The sequence below is a fragment of the Gasterosteus aculeatus genome, chromosome 4 (genome assembly GCF_964276395.1).
Source record: "Gasterosteus aculeatus chromosome 4, fGasAcu3.hap1.1, whole genome shotgun sequence".
Lineage (NCBI taxonomy): Eukaryota > Metazoa > Chordata > Actinopteri > Perciformes > Gasterosteidae > Gasterosteus > Gasterosteus aculeatus.
The window spans coordinates 1,997,257-2,014,897 of record NC_135691.1 but is presented as its reverse complement, the minus strand read 5'-3'; the positions used below and the strand labels follow the sequence as shown (position 1 = coordinate 2,014,897).

General features: G+C 44.1%; 1 protein-coding gene across 2 annotated transcripts; it reads left to right on the top strand.

Annotated features, from left to right (window-relative positions):
* Positions 1 to 2,356: 2,356 nt before the first annotated feature.
* Positions 2,357 to 17,114, top strand: egf (epidermal growth factor). Of its 2 annotated transcripts, none has more exons than XM_078102016.1 (23): positions 2,357 to 2,717; positions 4,926 to 5,125; positions 5,315 to 5,496; positions 5,823 to 6,050; positions 6,133 to 6,335; positions 6,440 to 6,553; positions 6,748 to 6,870; positions 8,901 to 9,026; positions 9,482 to 9,607; positions 9,703 to 9,839; positions 10,037 to 10,185; positions 10,411 to 10,515; positions 10,618 to 10,841; positions 11,027 to 11,194; positions 11,448 to 11,582; positions 11,678 to 11,827; positions 11,915 to 12,031; positions 12,433 to 12,555; positions 12,684 to 12,849; positions 13,486 to 13,650; positions 15,288 to 15,384; positions 15,574 to 15,628; positions 15,750 to 17,114. In XM_078102016.1, the coding sequence occupies exons 1-23, from the start codon at positions 2,591 to 2,593 to the stop codon at positions 15,941 to 15,943; spliced, it is 3,414 nt and encodes a 1,137-aa protein (XP_077958142.1). In that variant the 5' UTR covers positions 2,357 to 2,590; the 3' UTR covers positions 15,944 to 17,114. The 2 variants fall into 2 exon arrangements, with proteins under 2 accessions (XP_077958142.1, XP_040031124.2); XM_040175190.2 differs by having other exon boundaries at positions 15,282 to 15,384.
* Positions 17,115 to 17,641: the final 527 nt, after the last annotated feature.

Below are 17,641 nucleotides of genomic sequence, written 5' to 3'. Positions count from 1 at the left end.
TACTGTGATAATCTTTTACAGTTTTACTTCAACAATACAAGGCATTTTCTCATGTTATCCTCATCATAAAGTACATGACTGCACAATCTATGCCCATGCGTATGATGCTGTAAGAAACACACATATGGAAAAAAAGAAGGGCTGAAAAGTCATAATTTGGTAAAAGTGATCACGGAACAATTATGACTCAAAAACAATACTTTATACCTTATTCTTCACACGTCTTAGTTATGAGAACACGTGTTCATCCTGATAATCAACATACTAGGTCGATGTGGAAAACCGTTTCCATGGATACGTCTGTGCTACCAGCTATATGAGCATGTATTTCTTACTAAACTCTAACAACAGCAGTGTTGTTGTCATCGCAACAACCGGGCTGTTTGACAAACAGAGTGAATGGAGGCCAGACGAGGGCTGTTAATGAAAGATAACCAATGAATGAAAAGACAGACAGACGAAGAGACAGATTAAAGAGACAGTTTTCCGTTGGAAAACACAACGGAATTAACTTCTTACGGAAAGGGTGGGGCCTTATAGCAGAGGACGGACTGACTGTCTTTTAACAGGTAGGTAACTCGATAGCTAGGTGCAAATGTAAATAATTAGATAGGTAGGTAGGAACACATATGTAGGTAATTAGGTATGTGGGTAGTTACATATTAAGGTAAGGTAAGTGAGTGGGTAGATAAATATATAAATGGATAGATGGATCGCGTGATGGATGGAGAGGTAGACAGTTGTCAGAGGCACAAGGTCTATGAGAGAAAGGGTATGATATTCACTTGGGATCTCTTTCCATTTGGCACGAGGGGAAATCAGCTGTGGCTTTGGAGGGACTGAACCCTTTTTTCGGGTGTCCAGATTCAAGATCAGCAATCGGTATTTGATTACAGATCAAGGATAAGATATCACATTTCTGGGATTGAGAGATAATTGAGAGATAATCGAGTCGGATGCTGTCAGTGTGATGCTGATGTGACACAATGAGCTCATCCTCTTAAAGCCACAAAAGCATCGCAGCTCGAGAAGTGCAGTCAAACGTAAAGCTCCCAATCCAGAGCTACTCAGCCATTCAAGTTACTACAACATTATGCTGGACGCCAGAACGGGTTTGTAAAGTATATTGACCTTATTTCTGTTAATAGGAAATGGCAAAAAAACACAGTACGTTATTTGGTAGAATAAATTTGTTGAACATTTTTTAGAAGCAGAATATAGAAAACATGTAGCAGCCAAAATGAAGACCTTTTCACAAGAATACTATAATACACGTTTTAAAGTATAGACCCAAGGCTTTAGGCGGCAGACCAAGTACAAAGACACAGAACGAGCATGGCATTATTCAAATTAATTCCTTTTTGTCAAGAAACCCTTGACGGTGACTCAGCCAGCTGAATTAAAGACCGGAACACTTTCTTTCACAAAAGCAATGACCTGAGGTGGTGTTTAATAGGACAGCAGCATCTCTCGATACCTGATGACTCAAACCCACGTGTGATTGTCATTCAGCACTCGGCCACCTGGAGGAGAGTTATGGACGTTTACATCTTCCTCTGTATCAGGGGTGAAATTGTGGGAAAAGGTCAATGTCCCTCAGACGAGTATAGTCTGGAGACAAGGCCACTTTCCCAGCCACGTACGACTGCCCCTCTACGAGGTTAGTGGTGACGTTGTTGCTGACAATATGCCAGTCATGGAGCGTATGAATAGAGGTTTTGGTTCCTGGCGTCTGTCAGTTGTTCTCTTGGGTAAAAAGAGGACAAACAATTTATGGATAATCGGCTCCACTCCTCCTTCGTTCTCTATAAATTACTCACCGATTCCCCCCGGGAGCCTTCAGCAGCAGAAAAGGCCACAAAACAGTGCATCTATTGTGTTCGTTGTGTGCAACTTGTATTTGATGAATGTCGTTATACTAAACAGTAAAACAGGCTAAAGGTCAATTTATTTCTCCAAATGAATTAATACATTAATATTTCAGGGTTGTGGTTGAGCTAATAGCCTCAAATGCAATGTTCATCTCAAACTATCTCTCTCCCAGTCTCACGCAAAAACTCACGCATCCACATTGAGAAAGGACATGGGTGGAGGGGGCACGAGGGGGGGGGTAGGTGATGTTATTATGTGGGACCTTTCTTCAGCCCTCTCATTTCTTGCATAACCCACAATCAGCTCGAGACGCTCACTGCAGGTTAAAGAACTTCTTGCTCCGATGCTGCACTAGCATGTGCAACATTTACCACGGGGGTGTCAGGAATTTCAATCTTTGCTTCCAAAACAGGCTGGCAGACTGGGGGCCGAACTGGGGAGGGAGGAGGATCCCCACACAGCAGGGGTTTTTTGCCAAACACTACACCGGCAGTAGTACACTCTTCCCTCTGAGTCCCCCGATCTCCTCAGCGCAACATCTCTTGTCATGTGAAGCTGTGTTGTCTCTTTAAGTTGAAGTCCTGGACAAGAATGCCAACGGTCCATACACAAATGTTGCTTCATTTTGGGGAATTCTTGTGTGCCAGTGCTAAGAGCGGGAATGCCTGAGAAAGAGTAAACGAGTGCAGCTCCTGAGACGAGGACGGCGTGCAGGATTATGTTGGCTGTGACGATCACAGCAGCGCTGATCTATTTGGCGGTGCAGCGCTCGGGAGCCGCGGCCCTCGGCACGGCGTGCTGGGGTGAACGTCTATCGCGAGCGGGGAGGAACAGCAGCTGCGTGGGTGAGTTTGCTTCCTGTGCTTGTCAGGGAAAGTAGTCAGGAGGACAATCCTAACCATCCAGGCGGTGTCTTCTGAGTACTTCTGATGAATTTGTTAAATAGTATGACAGCGCAGGGAGCCACGGAACAGGGACTAATTTCACTAATTTCAGGCACGAATAAATAGAAAAACTTGATTATTTATGTAATGTATAGAGCCACACTGCACAGAGTCTTTTTGCGCAGGTTGAATAATTTCCTTGATGGAAGATTACCTCTCTATGTTTATATACACATGACAGACTTCATAGAGTAAACTATCTACTTTATAGCTACTGTTGGTCGGTCTCAGGCTGGTTTTCAGGGACATCGGCTGGATCGATGGAGATTGCTGATGTCTATTATCTTGTACCTTTAATTACTATTGTTCCAGAGAGTTTATTGTTGTGTTTTATAATGAATCTCAATGCTGTGACACTCTTCTGTGTCCCCCACAACAAGCTCAAAGGTCATGGTCAGTAACGGGTTATCTTCCTTTGAGTTGTTTTAGTTTCTTCTCCACTCAGTTGTTCATCCACAAGGAGGTTGGAGAATAGAGCCCCATGTAAAAGGCCTCTGATAAGGTACATTTGAACAGTTCAATTTTTGAAAATAAAATACGTGGCTAAAATATCGAAAACGTCTATCTGAACAAAAACACCTTTTGGTCCAATTGAAAAGCTGTCCTACTCAAACCAAGACACCTTAAAGGTTATACAAGAAATTACAGTCCAGTTACTGCACGCTGTATTCAATAAAAGGACTCTATACGTATCCAGTTCTAGAAACTAAGATTAAATATATACATATCTAGATATACATATGAATATGTATATATATATATATATACACACATGGATAAACAGTATATAGGTTGGTTGAAACCTCTAGCAAATATAGTCAAACCCAACGAGGATAAGGATATTTTGATGAGCCCGATGAGCAGGTTTAGCTTCCAAAATGGCCAATCAAACTCCCCAAATGAATGTATCCACAATGTAAAACAGGAAATCAACATTTCTGTGTGGTCTTAACGCTCTCTTTCGTGTCTTGTTTCAAAAATAGGTTTCTTAAAAGCTCGGTCAAGAATCACGCTGACCACCATGTGAACTTGTCAATTAATGATTCATCTGGACGGCTCCTAGCAACGCACCAGTAGCCGTCCGTCCATGCTGTTTGTCTGGTGTTTCTCCTTGTTTTCTTCATTCCACCGAGTTAAGAGTGGTATCCATGGTTGCGCATGGCAGCCGCCATTGCCACGATAGACCAGTGAACTTTTCATCGATAGTCACACAGACAGTCATCACAGATCTGGCCTTGCGTCATAGTTGGTCAAAGCTTAATGGGCCCTGGAGCAAACTTAGTCTCCACATCGAGTAATTCAACTCAGTGGTATCGGCAACATTCGTACTTTGGCCGGAATCAAAAGATGGAGTAGAGTGACAATGTTCCCAGGGAGAAAGTTTGTTATCCAAAGCAAAGAGTCTTCCTTCAACTTCATCTCATGACAGCCTTGAAGAGGATTTGTAATGAGAGCATTTGACAAATTTAAGCACAGCGAAACAAGGACTCATCGAAGATTTGGCGGTTGTATAAATTATAGTTTTAAATTGTGGCTTTATCTTGATACAGGATGCAACACAACCAGGGAAGGTATATACGAAGTGGGGTCAGTCACAGCCGTCACACGTTGGTTTGTAGACGGCAGCTTTGAAGCCTTGAGGCTTCAGACTTTGGTCTTTGGTTTTTGGCCATCGGCATCTTGAAGTGGCACGAGCGGGTGGAGCAGAAGTAGGAGTTTTTTAGGCAACCAAGGCGGTTACGATGAACTAAAAACACACCTTGAAAGGGTTAAAGTCCTAACACGAAAAAACAAACTGTACACCATGGTAGCAAACCATTGAAAGAAAAAAAGGTAGCCACATCCTAGATGATATCCTACTTTATTTTCTATTTCACTCTAATTGGGCCCATCAATTATTAAATGAACATAATGCTGATGAACAATTAATACCAACAACTAACTTTTATTGAATGCAACAGAGCAGATTTGATTCATATTTAAAAAGTATAAATACCTTTGTCTACCACAGCGAGGCCTTGGAATAACAGGTAATTTGTGTAATTTGTGTATTAGGGCCTTAAGAATGGAATTCCTAATATTGAATGACGTACGTTCTCTTTTGTCAAGCCTCACAGCCATTCCTGATATTTGGCCATGGGAAAGCTATTCATCGGATGGATCTCGGTGGGAAGAACCAGAGGAGGCTCGTGGCTGGAGTGGGAAGCTCGATCCTGCTCGACTTCCATTTGAGAGAGGAGACAGTTTACTGGGCCGACAAACACACAGGGGTCATCCACAAGGCATCAGTGAGAGGAGCAAACAGACAGGTGATTATGTGACTACCCTGAAGTCCCTTGGCTTGGATTTAGTCCTCCAACATATCAGTAGAGTGGTTAAGGAACAATTAAGAAGACTAATGATGAGGGTACCAAAAATCAAATCTTATACTTGTTTTTCTAAACATTCAACGATGATGCTTTCGTCTTTGGTTTGATTAGGTACTTTTTCTTTTCCAGAAACTGTACTCATCTGACAAACATATCTCGGGCCTTGCAGTGGACTGGGTTTGGAACCATGTATATTGGACAAGTGGAGAAAAGGGAAAAATCAAGAAAATGGATATAAATGGGAAAAACGAAAAAACTCTTTTGAGGCACTTGAGCCAACCAAATTCTATAAACGTTGATCCCAACAACAGGTAACGCACGTTGCATCACACTTTTCACTTTCTGATGATGGACCTCCATTCTCATCCAGGCAGATGAACAGCAGAAAACATCCACATATATTCTACCAAACAATCATCATTGTATATTTCATGTTGTCACGTTGTAATTGCTGTAAAAACTAGCTTTCCATTTCCAGGGCTTGTACAGCGAATAGCCCCATTTTCTATTTTACTGTATGTAATTTTAGGTATATTTCCTGGGAGGATATGCAGAGTTGTATTAACATTTCGTATAATTCTCCAAAATATTTGGAGAAATCGTTTCAAAGTCGTCCCTCAGTTCAAATATTTTGCAGGTTTCTTTTTTGGCTGTCTGGCGGGATGAGCCCATGTATCCAGCGGTCTGATGTGACAGGACAAATGAAAACAACACTGATTAAGATAGCAGAGCACCTGGGCGCCCTGTCAATTGACCGAGAGGACAAAAGACTGTTCTGGGTTCAGTTTGGTCCACAGGGAGAAAGTGCCATTGCCTCTTGTGATTACGACGGCAACGGCCTGCACATTATTGATCATCCCCTTTGGTGAGCATAATGTTGTAGTCCTGTTATTGTTTATCATTTTGTATTTGTTAGCAAACCGAGATGAAATGCTTCTGTTTTTCAGGTCTCAGTCACTGGCGGTATCAGTTTTTCTGGAGCACTTGTACTACACCGATGCGTCGTCTCGGGTGATAAAACGAGTGAACAAGTTCGCTGGTGGAAAGCCGCTGGATGTTAACATGAAACAAATGGCCAAACCCCCAGTTAGCCTCAAGGTGGTGCATCCCCTCAACCAGCCAATGGCAGACTCCCAATCATCTCCTCCAGGTTACAGCTGAACTTTGACATTTAACGTGCTCTGTAGGCGCTAGTCATTTTTACTCTAGACAATAATACTTGAGTGTTGTATTATCAATGATCCCTTCAAACAGGTTGTGACGAAAAGAGTGGAAATTGCGTGAATGTGTGTTCCAGTCTAGCCGAGCAAGGGACGTGCCAGTGCACTGAAGGCTTTGCTCTCAGTATGCAAGGCTCTTATTGTGAAGGTTGGTATCCGTCCCATAAAATCAATGAAATTGCATCAAGAATAAATATGTTATCCAGTGAGTATGGACACAAACACTGTCCACCACCTAAGCTGAACTCCTTCTGTGTCCTCACGTGTAGATAAACTATGTGCATGGATCTAAATTACACAAATTACACGTTACATCAGTATATTTGTCTGTTTGTGGCGTAGATGTGAACGAATGTGCACACTGGAACCACGGCTGCTCTCTTGGTTGTGAAAACATCCCAGGCTCCTATTTCTGTACCTGCCCAACAGGATATGCGCTCCTACCGGACAGGAAGACATGTGGAGGTATGGTGGAAATATTTGTATTATTGTTGTTAGGTTACCTGATTTCCATCTGACCTCCCAAGCAAGGATGAGGAAAATTATGTGTTTTTTTCCCGAAAGTGGCAAATCTTGCGCTTTGTTTCGGTTAACAGAACAAAAGCAGCTTGGGTGTCCGATTAGAAACTTATTTTTGTTGTGCTTTTAAAAAGGTGGCATTGGTCCTCCAGACACTACTTTGACCCCAAGAAGGCCGGGTCGTATGCTAAGCATCCTAGACTAGACACATGTGAGCTGTCAATTGTGTGTTAAGTTATTTGGGTCAAAACAGTGGCACTTTGTCAGTAAAGGTCCAGTTTGCAAAGAGAGGAAGCAGAGCTTTTATATTCGAATTAGTGAACGTTTGTCTTTTTAGGATCAGACCAATATGCCTGTTGGTGCTTCTCAGAAGGTCTATAATAAAACGTGATGATATTTTGGGTCTAAATAATCCAGATACTCCTTGTAGTTTTCTTTTTTTTTCCACACCGGTCTGCATCTGGCTGTTCCTCGTAGCCATAAAGCAAGTCTGTTGTCTCCCAGCATAACAACGGATTATTTTAAGGAACAGATACCTCATCTAATCTAATCTAATGCTTTGGCACAAATATAGTTAAGTCATGTAGGAATGTGTAGAGAATCTTTATGTCAAGGATTTGGTAATAATTAGTTTTATTTGGTCTAGTTTTGTCTAGTGTAATCTGAAACCACATGATATCTATCAGCAGTTGACTTTACAAGCCATTAAAAATTAGGGCTGTCAATAGATTAAAAAAAAATTAACTAATTTATCGCACCTTTTGAAATTCTTTAATCTCGATAAATGGCGATTAATGAATGTTGTTGTTTTTACAATGTTGTTTTTAATGAATGTTTCTTTTTCTTCTATAAATAAAAGTAATGAGTAATCGCTTTAGCAGTAGTAGCCTAGCAGTTAGCTTAGCATAGCAGTGCTTTATGGGGTCCCTTTGCCACTCACCCCCTTCTGTTTGACATGTGGAGTAGCTCCTCTGCACAGTTCTCCGTTGTATGTCGCGCCTCTCTCTCCATCTTGATGTAACTGACTGCAACTAGCGGTTGTTTCTTTTCCAACTTCTCGTCAACTTCCGGTTTACGGACGTAAACCAACGTACGTTAAAATATTTAGTTGCATTAATTCGGCCACATTAATCGCATAGATTAACTCGTTTATGTTGACAGCCCCATTAAAAACACACAGACAATATGTTCTTCTCTAATTTCCCAGCTAGGACACCAGCGGAACAGTGGAGGTCCAAACACACAATGGGATTAAATGACGAGGTGACATTTGAAAAGGGAACATATCTGGTCAGCAGCTTTGTGGGCTCTAAGCCGTTTAGCAGACAACCTTTGTCAAGGACCAGATGAACACAAATACAGAGCCAAGGGGCAGACCTGACAATAGAGTCAACAACAGAGATCACGTGGCGGATTATTTTGCTGCGCTGCTTACGTGTCTTATTTTTGATTCAAGACAAACTTCACAGAGAAATGTGTTAAAAACAGCAATTTTCTGTTAATTTTGAGTATTATATCTTTCAGTTTTTTTGCTTTTCATCTATAGAACAGTTCCTCCTGCAGGTTTGCTTTAAATGTACACGATGTTCAAAAACGTACCTGATAACCAGTCAGCGGCGGAGCAACAGATGTAACTATTTCACATCAAATTCACATCTGTGCAGCCCGCCTCTGTATCCATGGCCATCACAGGCCCAGGAGATGCCACGCTCATGTGAGCTAACATCACATCGTTCTTGCTCTTCGGGCTTTGGATGCATTCTCCTCACACATTCACCTCTTTTTATACGGTCAGGACGGACTTTGTGAAGGGATTTCACCAAGAAGCTTGTTTGCAACCTGCTGTGAGCCTTCCAAAAAACCTGGAAAATTCTTGAACAAATAAGATCTCTTTACATGAAACAGAAAACGATTTAACTTCTGTTAACCGTGTTGTCGGGATCTTAAGTCATTATTGCTTTCCTTTCCACAATCAGAAATCACACCGTGTGAAGGCAATATGACCAAGAAGTGTGGTGACGGATGTCTGACAGCAGACGGGGGGGCTGTCTGTGTGTGTCCTGAAGGATCTTCACTGCAGGAGGATGGGCAAGCCTGTACTGGTAAGGACTATATTACAGTTTACCAGCTGCTTATTCTCAAAATAAAATTAACTTAGTATTCAGGATTTTATGTAACTGGAAAAACTGGGAATGACGTACTAGTGCGATATTTCAGATTTTCATTTTGTTAAATTGATATTAATATCTAAATCTAATATTGGTAAGAGTTGAATCAAAACCATAAAACATAATAAGTGAGATGGATGTTAAGATGCATATTTAACACTTTCTGCAACCAGGGGAAACGCTGTAAACAAGAGTGACCTCTGTCAATAGACTTTAATCCTCAGTTTTATAACCCCCCCTGTCTCAACAGACTAAGAATTTAGTAACACCACGAGAGAGTAGAGTGGGAAAGAGACGGCGACCTTCACTACATGCTAACATTGTCTTACCAGTAATGTCTTCAGAAAAAGGGGCCTCTGTGCATGTGTAACACACTGTCGCCCTTGCAGGCTGCTTGTCTGCAGACAGGGGGGGCTGCAGCCAGCTCTGTACCCCCGTCAGCCCGACTGGGTGGCAGTGTGGTTGTCTGCCCGGCTACCTGCTGCACCGAGATGGCGAGCGCTGCGTGGCCTCCGGTGAGTCACGCTGAGCCCTCGTGTACGTCACTTGCTGCCTTTAACTTCTGCTGCAGAACATCTAGTTGTACAATGATGTTATGGCTGTTCTCCAGGACCTCCACCGTATCTGCTGGTCGCCAATCTAGTGGATGTACGTCAAATCCACCCCGGAGGCGCCGGGGATGGAACCCTGGTGGAGGATCCAAGAGGAGCTATCATCGCTTTGGACTACGACCCCGTCCAGAAAAGTGTAAGCTGGGAACTCCTCAGTTCCTCAGAACTCCTTGTGGTACCACACTGGTGTCACAAGTCCTCGACGTTGTTGTGAAGACAACCAGGGACATCTAGTGGACAGACACTGTAGTTGGACTGTTGTACTTTATGGTTGCAATGTCTGGAATGCCTTTGAATCTCTTTGAATCTATTTTCTATCTTTCTCTTTTGAAGGTGTACTTTGCGAGCGTCGGCCAGAAGAGAATTGAGCGGGTGGATCTGAACGGCGGGTCCAGAGACGTCCTCGTCTCCGACGGTTTGGACTCACCAGAGGGTCTTGCGATTGACTGGATCCACCGCAGGATGTACTGGACGGATAAAGGGTGAGGGATGTTAGCGCACAGTAAAAATCATGAAAAGATTATTTCATTAAGTGCTAAAAGTTGTGTGTTTTTTAATGGTTGTTGTCTATTAAACAAATCCATGGGGACAATTTAATGACATTTAAGAGTGTTTTTTTAATAGCTTATTAAAGAAACATTTGTATTGTTTAACATTGTTGAACTTGATATGCTTTTTGTCTTCACTTTGACACCTTTGTCCTGCAGCCAGTCGACCGTCGACTGCAGCACCTTAAACGGGCAAAACAGAGAAACCCTCGTAAGCGAAGGGCTGGACAAACCGAGAGGAATTGCAGTTCATCCTTTGGCAAAGTGAGTGAGATAGTTTCACAGTTTAAAACGTCTCGAGGGATTTCTTGTGGAGTTAATCCGTCCCCCGGTGGCTCATTCACATTGCTCTCTGGACCTTTTGAGGAGGTTGTTCTGGACTGACATCGGGGCTCATCCTGTCGTGGAGAGTGCCTCTTTGGAGGGGGAAGGCCGCGCCGTCGTTGCCAGAACCCACCTCGTGTCGCCGAGCGGCCTGACCATCGATTTCACCGAGGACCGCCTGTTCTGGTGCGACCAGAGGAGGGGCCTGGTGGAGACCGCCGCCCTGGATGGTTCGGACCGACGGGTCCTGTTAGAGAACCAAGTAGGTGAGGCTTGTACGAACATGTGACATGTGACATGATCTGGGTTCTACATGAGTCCGCCAAGTCCTTCCTTAACTAGTGTCCCTGTAATCACAGCCGTCCCTCAGCTTACATGAACACGAGATACACAATCATTTCCCCCCAGAAGCACTCGGTGAACTTCTTCCCCTCTATTCGGATTCCTCCAGGTCGACCTTTTGACCTTGCGGTGTTTGAGGACAGGTTGTGGATAACGTATCAGAAGCCCAAGCAGCTGAGGAGCGTGCACAAGCGGACTGGGAGGAAGCTGCAACGTATCCACGGCAACATGGTCCAACCGGCATCCGTTGTGGTGGTTCATCCTCTCGCTAAACCCGGTACAGAAATGATACACTGAGGTTTTAAAACAGATGATCACATGATCAGAACATCCGGCTGCCTCCTCTGTCTTTCTTCCACCTGTCAGCGTTTACTAAGCTAAGCGAAAAACCTTTCATGTGCATTCAGCGTGGAGGGCTGCTCTCTGAAATGAATATTTAAAGCATTTGAGATTTGTTGGCTGGCAGAAAAAAAACATCCTCAAAATGAATGATTGAGATTCAGATTGTGTTTTTGCATGTAAATGTTCAGGGGCGGACGTTTGCCTTCACCTGAATGGAGGTTGTGCCCAGGTGTGTGAAAGCGAACTGGGATTGGCCCGATGCTCGTGTCTCCCACGCTACGTCCTGTCGCCCGACGGAAGGAGCTGCTCGCCCGGCTCAGCAGGTGAATCATTTTCGGCCATCTTACTTAGAGCTTGTGAGCTATGAAGGAAAACCAACTAATCGAGAATGCTTCTGAACTACGAAATGCTCGCGTAGGATCTGGAGACAGTCAAACCACCGATTCAACGTTTAATAAAAACAAAAGCCCCCCCACCGCCCCTGGGCTGTCAGCTGACGAAGCAGAGCCGGATGTGAACTCGGAGGGAGGCAGCGAGTCGGCCCCCTTCACGGACGCCATGGTGTCAGGTGACGGTGCTAATCGTTGTTGTTGTTATTGTATGTTGTTTCCGACTAAATGTTGACCGTAACGTGTGACGGTTCCTCCTCCGTCAGACCAGAACGAGTGCCACTCGCTCGGCTGTCATGCAGACGCACAGTGCCTGCTGGGGGCCGGCAGCCCCACCTGTGTGTGTCCACAGGGTTTCACAGGTGACGGACGGCTGTGTGTGGGTGAGTTTGTCTCTCCTATGAATGCGTGCATAGAGGAACATATCCCGAATAAAACTATTTTGGATTCTTTTGCATCCTTGTGGGTCGAGATTGTGGACCTTTTTCAGGGGATGGAGCAGATTTAACTTTTAGATCTAGAAAAACCACATTACACGGTGGCCGAGCTGCTCTGGGAGCAAAGATGATCGCTATAAATGCCTCATATGAAAGCCAGTCAATGTTACACATTTGCTTCTTTGTCTGTATGCAGTATTCAGGAGGTCATGTGACTTGATAGATCACCAGTGAATGAGCGCACGCCTTATCATGAACACATTGTACAGCATCATTCTTCTTTTTATGAATGCTTAAAATATGTAAAGAATGCTCATTGGATGAGGCCTCTTCTCGTTTTGTTTCAGACATTGATGAGTGTACACAGGGAACGCACAAGTGTGACAAAAACGCACAATGCCAAAATACCTTTGGGGCGCACCTCTGCAAGTGCCGGGCTGGTTACCAAGGCAACGGGAAGACATGCCTAGGTGCGTCTCTACGAAAGGTTTTAGAGAAACTTTGGGACTCCAGCTGCTGCGTATTATTAAAAAGGAGACTGCGCCATTCGGTACATTTGTCTAATTCAACAAAATGATCTTCCCAATCCTCTAATAAGAGTCGGAGGCCACATCGCCGCGGGGGACGACCAGTCGGCCTGCTGACGTGTCCACCCGGCACCACGGTGGTAACTCGGCACAGAGCTGCCCGTCCTCCCATGAGTCCTACTGTCTGTACCAGGGCGTCTGCTTCTACTACCCGGAAATGGAGTCATACGCTTGCAAGTAAATAACCCCTGCTGATCATGCGTTTTGGAGCAGATGCCGAAGTCAACAATAGTTGGTTGCCTCCTGAAATTTGCTGTGACGGGGAGAATATTGAAGTCATCTCTGAATAGTATTTATCTTAAAGTGGCATTCCTCTCAGAAAGTATGAGAGTGCCTTCTACGACCCACGTTGCAGATTTATTGGTGTCTTTTCCCTTATTTGCGCATGTGATGCACTACCGCTCACAACCAGTAGGTGTCGCTGCTGGCCCATTATTAAAGCCATGACCTCATCTCAGTGCTGTAGGACACAGGGTTTACATGATCAATCATGTGCAGTATATAAGTAACTAGGAACAGAGAGTGTTTTACCTTTAGAGTCAGTGAGCAGGAACATTTTGTGGATGTTCTCTCAAATGATGTAAACGCAGGAGAGACATTTAAATCCCTTGATTCCAGCTGACATGTAGGTTTTTTACTTTTTTACTGTAGTGTTCAACGCTAATGCCCACCATGATATACTTTCCATAAAGTTGACAACATGCATTTTGTTGTTCATTTCGTGATCACTGGAACCGAAAGCCTCCAAAGCCTTCGCACATGATGAGCTGTAAATAACTGTAATAAATGTCATGTTCTTTTCTCCCGCTGCAGCTGTGCTTCAGGCTACATAGGGGAGCGCTGTCAGTTCAGTGACCTGGAGTGGGGGGAGCTCCAGCAGGCTGAGGAGGAGCAGAGGAGGAACGTGGCCATCGCGGCCTGCATGATGGCCCTGGTCTCCCTGCTCTCCATCGCTGCCTGTGCCACCTACTGTTACGGGTGAGAGGCGGGGACGGGGGAGAAGTGGCAGATGAGGCATTGCGAGAGTTAAGGAAAGAAAAAGGAAAGGGGGGAGGCAATCGGAGGAGGGAACTAGGGACCGGAGAAAAGGGACATGAGGGACAAAGTAGAAGAAAAGAAGAGTGAAGGGAGACAAAAAGAGGAAGAAAACACAAAACTAAGCACAGAAAGGACCATTGATGGAGGACGGGCCACAGAATTATTGATGAAAAGAGGGAAAACTATTCAAACATAAACGCTTAATTTACTCTTATGAATGCAAGGAATGTAAAATATTTGTGTTTTAACGTTTTAACCATTTGTTTCAAACTGCATCTCCTATAATACATTTGCGCAGTCTTTCTCAGAGGATATTATTATGCAAAGCTAGCCTTGTATGGACATAATAAGATACTAATGTCCCCGAAAAAATTCTAATTTGAATGGGTTTACTTGAAATGGTGAATGTGGGGATCCTGTGATTGGATTAATCGGTTAAAAAGGAGCTCCAGTACATTTATATTATATTTCATATACACGTCAGATAAATTGCTCTAAATCTCCCGGAGGCATCGGGCAGCACGGACAGCCGGGGACGAGCTGACAGCATTTAGAGGTGTCTATCAAACCCAGGGGGCACGAGCCGTGTAATGCAGGTGCCTCAGCGTGACCCCGGGGGGTGGTGGAGAGAGGGGAGGGGGGGGGGCAGGCAGCAGATCACATGTGGAACCGATGGCATCACGCAGCCCCGGTTAGCATACGTAAACTACCTGCTGCGACCCCCCCCCCCCCCCCACTCCCACCCCTCCATCTTTTCCACCTGAGCTGTCTCTGTGCAGCTGATTTGTTTTACTGTTGTTTTGCCGGCTTATGGACGACGAGGCTGTTGGCATCTCCCCCCCCCCCCAGTAACCCCTCCCCCGGCCCCCCATCCATCCACCTACTCCACCGCTTGCTCTCTGGCTTCCTGTGTGAGAGGCACGCTTTCAATTACATGCTTGGTTTAGCTTGTTCTGCAGCAATTACACATCAAAATAGGTCATTTCTCAGCCCCAGAATGGAGCCGGTGAGGTGAGACCCCCGAGGAAACGCTACATGGCCGCCAATAGAGCCAATAGCTCTGCCTCAAATTGCCTTCTGCACTCGACTGCGAGAGCACTCGAAGAGGGAAACTGAAGCACCGAACTCACACATCACAAAGTACACGGTGACATGCGCTAACAAACACAAATTGCTCCCGATGCTGCGTCTTTTTGCGGTTCTCACGTGCATGAGAATGCACTAAAGGCGCAGACGCACAGACTTTCAGGGAGTCCATTTCTAAAGATAAATTCAGCCCTTCTGGTCCACAAGTCGGTCACACATCACTTCTTCTGCAAGCGTTTTATTCAGATCCCTGTCAAACAAACCTTTTTCTTTTCCTTTTTACATTAATCAACGTGTTTTTGTTTTTCTGTGCTCTAAATTACACTGCTAACAGAGCAAATGTCAATTTAATAATTCCTGCCATGTTGAAGTTTTATATATAGTTTCAGTGCAAAGTTGTCCTCTGTGAATCCACAACCAAACAGGGACTTTATACAGATTGTGAGTCAGTGAATATTAATATGCTTTCACTGTTCTCTCTGCAGGAACAGAACATTCCTCCACAAACAGCCGTCTGTGGATAATGTGAGCGAGACCAGCGTGACAGATGAGAGCATGTCGGAGCCCCCCGCTACGAGCAGGCCTCGGGTAAGACCCCCGTCACAGGACCTGTCACTTACACACACGGCTTTAGGTAAAGGAGGTGATCCACAGCATCGGGGATTAATGGGAACACATCTGTGATACAAAGTTCCATCAAATACAGGTTAAGGAGCCGGTATTGTGTAGAACGTAATGATCGCAGACGTCTAAATGAATTACTGTACAAACCTGCAGTTGGACGTGGTCTGTCCCAGGAGAGACGTCTGTCCGTCCTGCTCTTCAGAACCAGGTACCTGAGCCGGAGGTGCATCTATGCAGATATCGGCCTCCTTCCTTTTTCTACTTTGCCAAGACAAACCTCCTATTTCATGATGTTTCAATTATCTTCTGTTTTGTTTTTATTTTGCGAGGCGACAACCGAGCGACCGAAGAGTCGGGAACGTTGTCCAAACACAACGGAGGGTACGAGTGCTCCATGATGACGGCCGTTGCCGCGGAGACCGCCGTCCGCCGCTCGAGTCCGCCTCTGCCGAGCTCACATGGTTGGACGTCTTTCAAGCCTGGAGTGCTCTCCACTCCCGGCCTGCAGCCCCTCGCCTCCTAGTTCACCAGACAGACCGACACAGCTGTTACAACGCACACACACACACACACACACACACACGGGAACATCTGGCTGGTGTGCAAACTGCTGAATCGAGTTTCATTCCACGTCACAAACCTCACAAATGAAAACAAAAGTTGTCATTATTTTTTGTAACTACCCTCATCTGTAGCTGGAGGCCTCACCGGGTCATGAAAGCTTTTATAGGTTCGTCATGCGCCGAAACAAATGATTGGGTGCAAAGAGAGTCGATGCCTATAAAAAAAAAATATATATATTAGAATATCAACACTTCCTAAAATACAGTATTTGTGAATAAATTCTTCCCTGCATTGACATTTATCTGATGTTGTAGCTGACAATAAGATAAACTATATGTTGTGTAAAACACATCTACTATTTCTTACCTAAGCAGCTATAGCAGAGATCTTGAAGTTAAAAGTTTTTAAAAATGAAGCAACGAAAACTGTTAAATCTGGTCATATTTTTTACAAGAAAGAAACGCTTCCATTGCTTGCTTTTGAAAAAACAAATAACTTTTAATTGGTCATATATCAGCTACGGTTGTATAGCATTTGCGCATAAATATTAGGACCTTAGTTTACTTTTTAGTCTAAATGAATATATTTTGTTTATTGCCAAAAAGCACCAATGTGCCTTCCTTGTTTCTAAAAAGATCTTAATCCTCAAATCAAATATTGTAAATGCCGTTTGTGTACTAAAGTAAAAACCGCTGTTCTGGTGACAACTGAGGCGATCTGTTAATAATCGATTAGTAAGTGATTACCAGGAGCAAAGTTAGTTTTGTTAAATGTCATTCATGTGTTTCCCTATTTGTAAACTTTGTGACTAATATTCATCACCAAATTCTGTGTTTTGCTGAGTTCAAATCGTTTGTCTCATCTCCGTCAGCTGATGGAACAAAATGTCATGTAAACTATATAAAAACCAGCAACTGAACTGATCCAACTGAAAAGGACCGCTTGGTTTGAAGGCGTAAAATGGTAAAGTGTATTTTGAAAAACAACCCTTGCCAGAGTTTTCACTCACCCTGTCTATAATTCTTTGAGGATGTATGATTTTTAGCCCATATGTACTATAAATGGAATTATAATAGTTGAGATCAGACTTGCTTTTATTTGAAATAAAACTATATTCACACCAAAAAAAATGTCCTCATTTTATTAGTCGAAACACATTTCTGACACACTTTTCTTCCTCAGAAAACCGCCTTTTCTTTGCAAAACAAACGTCTCTAATGACATTGAGACATTGCCATCCACAGCCGGTCTTCTTCAAAGCTCTCGCTCCATCGCCGTTGGTTTCTTTCCTCCGGCAAATCTAACGCTCCACTGACGCTGGTGCCGATGCTTCGACCCGTCGGCCCTCTTCTATCTCCGACTGCGACACTGCGTCTCAAGGTTGACTGGGGATCGTTAATAGAAGGACCCGTCGGCCTCTTTGTATCACAAAACAAAGCACTCTAACTCAAAAACCATCAGGGGCCACATCGATATTGATTTTCCCGGCGAGGCGCACTTATCTATATATTGGCCTCCATTAGAGCTAACAGACAGGTCAGGCCACCGCTCTAAAAGAGCAGCTGATCAGACTGCAGGTAAAGATGAAATTGGGCCCAGTGTCAATTTATCTCATATTACTCCTCAATTGGGGCAACAGGGGGCAATAGAGTCACAG

Coding starts and splice junctions, on each gene's coding strand:
- egf (XM_040175190.2), top strand. CDS start 2,591: ATGTTGGCTGTGACGATCACAGCAGCGCTGATCTATTTGGCGGTGCAG. Junction 9,027..9,481: donor GGATGGGCAAGCCTGTACTG/GTAAGGACTATA, acceptor TCGCCCTTGCAG/GCTGCTTGTCTGCAGACAGG. Junction 10,516..10,617: donor GCAGTTCATCCTTTGGCAAA/GTGAGTGAGATA, acceptor GGACCTTTTGAG/GAGGTTGTTCTGGACTGACA.